The sequence below is a fragment of the Parasteatoda tepidariorum genome, chromosome 8, assembly GCF_982258835.1.
Source record: "Parasteatoda tepidariorum strain Cologne lab strain chromosome 8, Ptep-v5.0, whole genome shotgun sequence".
Lineage (NCBI taxonomy): Eukaryota > Metazoa > Arthropoda > Arachnida > Araneae > Theridiidae > Parasteatoda > Parasteatoda tepidariorum.
Window position 1 is genome coordinate 59009614 of NC_141762.1, and position 7489 is coordinate 59017102.

Consider the following 7489-nt stretch of genomic DNA (forward strand, 5'->3'; position numbering starts at 1 on the left):
TATCCGATTTAATGTGGACCACGACTAACTCGGATAACTGAAAAACTCGGTTAAAACGAAGAGTATAAAAAAAGAAAGAAAAAGAGTTGGTATAAATGTATTATATTTAAGAAATATTAAATTAATACGAGTATACCACATTATTATTAAAAAGCTTACTTGAAAAAACTTAAAAAGTATACTTTGCGAGAATTAAAGTGTTTTTACTTAAAAAAAGTCCTTAATCGTTTTTTGTTTTACATAACTTTGGTGCTTTTCTGCAGCAATGTTTCGCCATTTTATAGCGATAACAGGAAGGCTGGTGTCGCCTCTTTTTGTTGTTCTATGTATTCAGTAGCATTTTCGACAGCTTTAAGTTCATCTGTGTGAGAGATTTTTATATATTGATTTTTATCGTCACTGTCTTCATCATCTTCGCTAGGTTCATTTTCATTATTGACGGTATTAACGATAATTTCATGGGATCAAGTTGCTAGATTTTGTTTTCCCGAGTGTTTGGAAGATAAAATTCAGATTTATTTTTCGGCAGTATTTTTAAAAATAAAAAATAAACTAGAACAAAAAAAATCCTTAAAATGTTTGATAGCTCGGTTAAAACGGAAACTCGGATAACCGGGGCTCGGATTATCGGGACTCTACTGTAATTAAACTTTTAAGAATGATAAAAACTTTTAATTAATAGCAAAAATTTGCTTTTACTTGATGCATTGTATTCTAAGTTAGTAAATTTTATACGAAATGCATTGGAGATACTAATTGCAGTTTTATTTTTTAAGTCTATTTTTTAAATTTTATTCTATAACTGACGATGAATAGCCGACCAATTCTGAGTTACGACTATCAATTTTCAGCTCCATAGCCTTGTAATTTTGAACAAAAAACAAGGGATCTCCTGGAACAAGCATTGGGACAAACTAGACTTTTTGATGGAACTCACACGCCTTTGCGTTGCATGGAGAGAAACACAATGAAACTTTCCACGGTTAGCTCAACAGCAAGAGGATTATAACCCAATTGTTTCACAACCCCAAGAGGTTTCGTAGCAATACCCAATTGTTACCAAGCCAGAAATTTTGAAAATATTTCTATACGATAGCCAATGTTGCGAAATTATCATGTCTTAAATTCATTTGAAAGAACCGTAAAATTTGTAACATTTTGAAAAACAACGGAAAACATCCAGAATCTTTCTAATTATTGCAAATATATTTGCTTAGAAAATTGCTGCATACAAATCAAACAATAATTAAGTAAATTTTATCAACAAAAAAAAAATCCGGAATATTTATCAAACAAACACTTGTTAAATATTACCATGAGACGATAAGGGCTTATACAAGAATAATAATATTAATAATTTAAGTGGGAAGAACAACCCTTGTGAACTTGGCGCGTTTTTTATGGCTAAAAAAGATCTATGAAGGGTACTGTTTATCCTTTATTATTATTCATTTCTGCACTTGGATTTTGTGGAGTCCTGATTGAGTGTTCAGTTTGAATCAAATAACCTATTAAAAGCGTTACGTGAATCAACTTTAAGGTGAAATGGGATAACTTTAAACGCGTGACTGAAATTACAGCAAATTTAAGTACTATTAAGACACCCGCTTTTTAACAGTTAATAAATGAAAATTTCTCGGAGGAAATTTGTGATTGTGTTCTCAAATATATATATATATATATATATATATATATATATATATATATATATATATATATATATATATATATATATATATATATATATATATATATATATATATATATATATATATATATATATATATATGTACTTTTGAAGCATTTAGCACAGAGAAAAAAAAATTCTGGTAAAACCGCAGTATTGCAAGGTAATGATATTTCTGGTTTAAAAAAAAAATTTAAATAATCCATAATTCGCTTCAAAACCAAATTATACGGTATTGAAACCATTCATAAGATAATTTTTCTATTCATATGGTAATGGGTTATTGGAAATTCTGGTTATCAAAACTATAGTAAGTATTACCATACATTTAGTAAAAAAGAATAAAAAAGTACATTTAACCAAATAAATGGCTTTTACGTCATGCTCTTAGGTGTCATGAGAAAAATTACAAATTTTTACCATATTTACCAAATTTTATCTCTTAGTATAAAATAACCTTTTATTGTTAATTTTTTCCAAAATCATTACCCAAAATGCTTCGGTAAAAATTACCGATCTTTTTGGTGTTTCAATAGATCAAGAAACTAAGTAAATTTTACAATATTCCGGTAGTTTGAACCATACTTTTTTTGTGGGAACGGGAATTCGAATCCAACCGGATGGAGACTCCCTGAGCAGTAAATGCTAACTGGTGCACGGTAAATCTGTCGGGTCACAAAGTCCTCCCATAACAACTCAATATCTCTGGGATACTGAATAGATTGATCGTTCTCTGATTTAGGTCAAAATTACGATTTGTGGATGAATGAATGGATGTATGAATGGTTCCGCCATATAAACGGGTGTGACGTGTGCGTGCGGCAGAAGTTGAATTCTTGGCCACAGATGGCGCCACTGGAAAAAAGAATAATCCAATCCCTTCTGCCTTAACGGCCGATGACGACAACAACAACATTACATTATCATTATATTATAATTATTATTGCCGCTATAATTAATATTGCTACTGGCAAAACAATCAGTGTTAAGACTATTCATCCACAAACTACGTTTCGTAGATTTTTTTAATGAAAATAATATTTAAACGGTTTTTAATTTAAAAAACAATTTTTAATAATAAATCACTCCTAATCTCTATTTCATAAAGGTTATCTCTATTTCATCCATGCTAGAACTTTTTTCTATTTAGTTATTGCATTTAATTTTTTCTAAATTAATATTTATTCAAAGTTGATGTACATAACATTAACTATTTATTTCAATCTTTGAAAATTCACTTGTAAAAAATATTTAATTTATAAACTGGACAAAAACACTTCGCCTTAAAACAATGTATCTTTTTTTTCGATAATAATATTACCAAAAACGGCCATATTACAGTAAATTTTTTTAATCTTAATATTTGGCATAAATTTACTGTCTCCTTTTACTTTCCCAAAGTGTATTTCATGGCATTCTAGGTTGGCATATATACAAACGATCATGACTATCTCTTTCCTCTTAACAATCATGCTAATTTTTAAAAAAATTGATGTAAGTTAAAAATATATGAGTGTTCACTATGTGTCACTTTAAAAAACACATATCATTTGCAAATTACTATTAAATAAAACAAAAAATCGAATAACTGTATCAAATAGCATCCTGCTCTTTGAACTAATCAGGCATGAGTAACCGGCTTTTTCGTTGCTTTAAAACACGCACCTCTTTTCAAGAGCATTTGGTATTTAATTTCAATTGTTTTCTTTGTATTTTTATTTTTGATCACTTCATCTCATTAATTATACTTAAAGTGGTAATGAGAACTTTAAATACAAGTTGTATAACTCTACTTTTAACTTTAACAGTTATCTAATTTCTTTCTAATATCCCTGCAAATTAAACTTTCACATCAATAATTTGTAAAATAATAGATATTAAGACTGGGAAGTCATGAAAAATTTTAATTATCATAACAGTGCTTTGACTTGATAAAGTCTGCTGATTCCTGCTGTGACGCACATCTATATTTTATTCAGAAAAGATATGACAATCTTCTTTTAAAACTTAATAACATCATTAAATAATTTTTATAAATAACGAAAGCGACTATACATAATTTCGTTAGGAAATCCTGCCAACTTTTTAATGAAATTGGATTATTTTATTAATTTTTGATGCGCAGCATAATCATTCATATCAAAACTCATATAAACAAAAATTACTAAATTAATTTTTTTTATTAAAAATAACGCGATTATTATAGGAATTATAAGTATACAAATATATAATAGTTATTATTTATTACATTGAAATATATATATATATACAAATGTCCAAGGCTGTAAGTCATTTGAATAGAAAAATGTCTAATGGCTATTATCCTGATAAAAATAGACGAGTAGTCAGAAGCAATTTTAACGAGGGGTGTTATCAACATTAAGATAAAAATGTATGGACAACTTGTCAAATTTACCTGTTTTATGCAAAATAAACTGCAGCGTTAAAAATGAACAATATGATCAAAATTTTGACTAATTTTAAATGATTCACGAACAATGATAATATTTGTGAATAATAAACAAAGATTAATGTCATTGACTCATATAAACTAAGTAAGCAGCAATGAGATTTTGTATGTGTTTTGAACTGCTAATATAGTTATGCATGTATATCAGCTAATAATAGTTTATGAAAAATTTAAAATGCTTAAAATGTTTATATCATACATAATTCATTTAAAGTTAAACGATTGTTTCTTTTCTTTCTACGCAGTCAAAATAGAAACATATTTACGTTAACTATCCAAAATGAGTTACCGTTTCAAGCAGACTTATAATGTAATTGGTAAACATTCAAACTACACTTAATTCCGAAAAAAAAGCACAATATTTTACTAATTTTTTCATATTTTCTTTGATTTCTTCACATTTTTAAAAATAACCATAAATATAAGAGCTAATGAATAATTCGACTCAAACACCTATCGTATTCTAAAGAGAAGCAAAAAATAGTTTTTTGAATAAATATTTTACCTTTCTTTGGATTGTTTGATTTCCCCGAAGGAGACGTTAGAATTCTTTGTGGAGTTCTTTGAACAGCCGGTGATTCTGGTACACTTGCAACAAACGGAGGCTGTACCCCTAGAATACCTTCGATACTGTAAGAAGGGGGTACACCAGGCCGAAGTCGGGCATAATGATGACCGAGAGGTACACTGTACGGAGCGATAGGCAATGCACCGACCAACGGGCCGGAGGCGTAAAGCCTGGAGTCCATGGGTTCTGCTTAATTGCATTAAAACTGGACATCTGACATGGCGGCCATAGATGCTGCTAGAGGATCATGGATGACTCCGCCTTAAAATGAAAAAGAACCAATGAGAAATCTAACCCCTCCCCTCCGGATGAAATGGGCGTTGCTTAAGGGAGAAACAAGCTGCTCCTGAGCTTCTTTTGTGTTTCAAACACGTGATACTGCTTTCATGATGGATTTCGTAAAGATTTCGGCGATTTTAATTGAAAGAAAAGTCATTTGGCGAATAACTTTATGTTATTAATAGAATAGTATGCAAGGAAAGATTTCAATTTAATTTAGAATTCGATTAAATTGATAGATGATTTTCCTTTAGAGAGAAAGAAGGTGCAGGTTCCTTAATTTTGTGAATAACTTACAAACATTATAAATAGTTTGGAAATTCTTAGTTTAAAAGCTTTATATCAATTTTATAAAAATTATCTTCAACTAATTTTTTCATTTACTTGGTTGTTTAAGAAGTCATATTAATCTGAAAATTTTAATTGAATAAAATTAAATGTGCTCTATTAAACCTATGCATAATTTTTTTTTTTTTGAAAAAAATCTATCATTAAAAGTCGTAAATTAAGTCGTGTATTTTTTTAAATTTAAATTCGTTTTTTATACTAATTAGATTTGTTAATTTGTAATTTACTTCGTACAAATATTACGCACGCATGTTTTTGGCTCTTGTGGATTCCCCCTTCTCCCTTGTCAACAAAAATAAGCAATTGACAAACAATCTTGCATGCTTATGTAAAAAAAATTCGAGTCCACCGCTCCCTTACTTAACTCCAGTAATTTGATTTTAAAAATTTTAGGATAAAATTGAAATAAAACGATGCAACTTTACATAAAATAAATACACGTTAAAAAATTTTTTTTATAAGCTTTGGTAGTTTCTTGATAAAATTATTTTAGTCTTTCCTTTTCCTAAATTTAACTTTCATTCCAAGTAAGAAAATATTTTCCGAATTTAATTTTTTGTTACATTTATTTTCTTTGCTTCTTTCTTTCCTTCTTTTTAAACCGACTCTTTAGTTATTAAAAATAATAATTTTAAATGATTAAAGAAATTCGTAAAAAATTGTTTTTTTCGCATATATTTACATATAATGACTGTGTGACAAAGGAGTTAAAGCCGTAATAATGTGTTTAAAAAGTTTAACTACCTCTTTTAGAAGCAAAAATAAATAGAAAAGGAATTATTCCTCATGAAATAGAAACAATTCATAAGAGAATATTTTCAAATTTCGTAGAATTCTGAATTTACTTATTTCGAAATCATTTTAAAAGTCATAAAGTGTTAGTTTTAGGTACATAATCGTGAAGATAATAACTTCATAGGCATATAAATGTAAAAATACTCATACGCATTTATTAATAGTTTGGAGCAACGTAATGCGTAACATATTCAAATTGTTCAGGAAAGCGTTTTGAAATGTTTCTGGGAAAACTCCATAATTTTCATACTAAGAAATTCCGAAAACTTCTATCTGTAAGGAAAGAATGACGAGGAAGAGTTCATATAAAAATGCCGACTTTGGAAAAAGTATGGCTTAAAACTTTATTAACTCAGCCATTGATGTAAATAAATATACGCATATGTTCATAGAGCAATTAAAAGAAATCCCTAAAAATAACAAATATCCCTATAAAAATAATATCCTCTCAATAAAAATCCCTAAACAAAAAAATCAGTTTTGACACCTGATGTGATGCAGCATATGTACAGAAAAGTAAAAATTTCTCATAAAATATACAGATTTATATACATAAAAATTCTGTATATGGTATTCTGCATTTTTTCGTGTATATGGTAACAGTTTAAGGAAATTCTGGTTTTGGTTTTTAAAATTCTAGTTCTTTTCACCACATATTTAGAAAGAAATACAGAACTGAAAAGTAAATTTTACCAAAAAAAAAAAAAAACTCAAATACCCTTCAGATAACAACTTACTACTATTTCGTGGAATGTTCAACATTGTGCGAGGCGAAATCAAGCTTTCTCTTTCTTCTAAACAAAAAATATTGATCTTCTGAGACCAAGATTACTCCAAGATTGGCACAAATAATTTATGAATGGAGTGAGTTTGGTGAAAGCTTTATCCTTTATCGAAATTGAAATTTAACTACACTCTTTAAAATGTGCAAGGACACTTGATTCGGTGATAACTTGGAAAAACACATACTTTTTAAAGTTCTTTAACTACGAAATTCGAATAGGTATTACGCCAGAGTTTTTACAGTTTAGACTGTAAATAATTTTCGTGTACCTTAGCACTAAAAATGGTGGCAACTACTCTACAACAAAGGTGGGTTCCACTGCACCGAAAATATTTTATTACACCATTTGATGTAAAGTAGCCGCCCCCATTTTTCCATTCAGTAGCACTAAAATTTTTAATTATAGTAAGATAAAAGACCGTAAATGTAATATTATGATACAATATAAAGAAAGAATCATTAATTTTAAATGATATATACGCACATTAATTTTTTTTTACAAAAACTAAAACCAGTTTATGAAGCACAGAAAGAAAGTAAAGATGAATAAGAGCAAGG

General features: G+C 28.6%; 1 protein-coding gene across 2 annotated transcripts in view; it reads right to left on the minus strand.

Annotated features, from left to right (window-relative positions):
* The window catches only part of LOC107444630 (uncharacterized), a 59112-nt gene extending 54123 nt beyond the window's left edge, over positions 1 to 4989 (minus strand). The window contains exon 1 of one of the 2 annotated variants that reach the window (XR_011636845.2): positions 4663 to 4963. Coding sequence is in view for 1 of the 2 variants with exons in the window: in XM_016058842.4 (XP_015914328.2) it covers positions 4663 to 4906 (244 nt within the window). In the remaining variant the exon portion in view is untranslated. Of the gene's footprint in view, positions 1 to 4662 lie in introns of both variants that reach the window. The other variant, XM_016058842.4, reaches the window with a different exon arrangement.
* Between the last annotated feature and the right edge of the window lie 2500 nt (positions 4990 to 7489).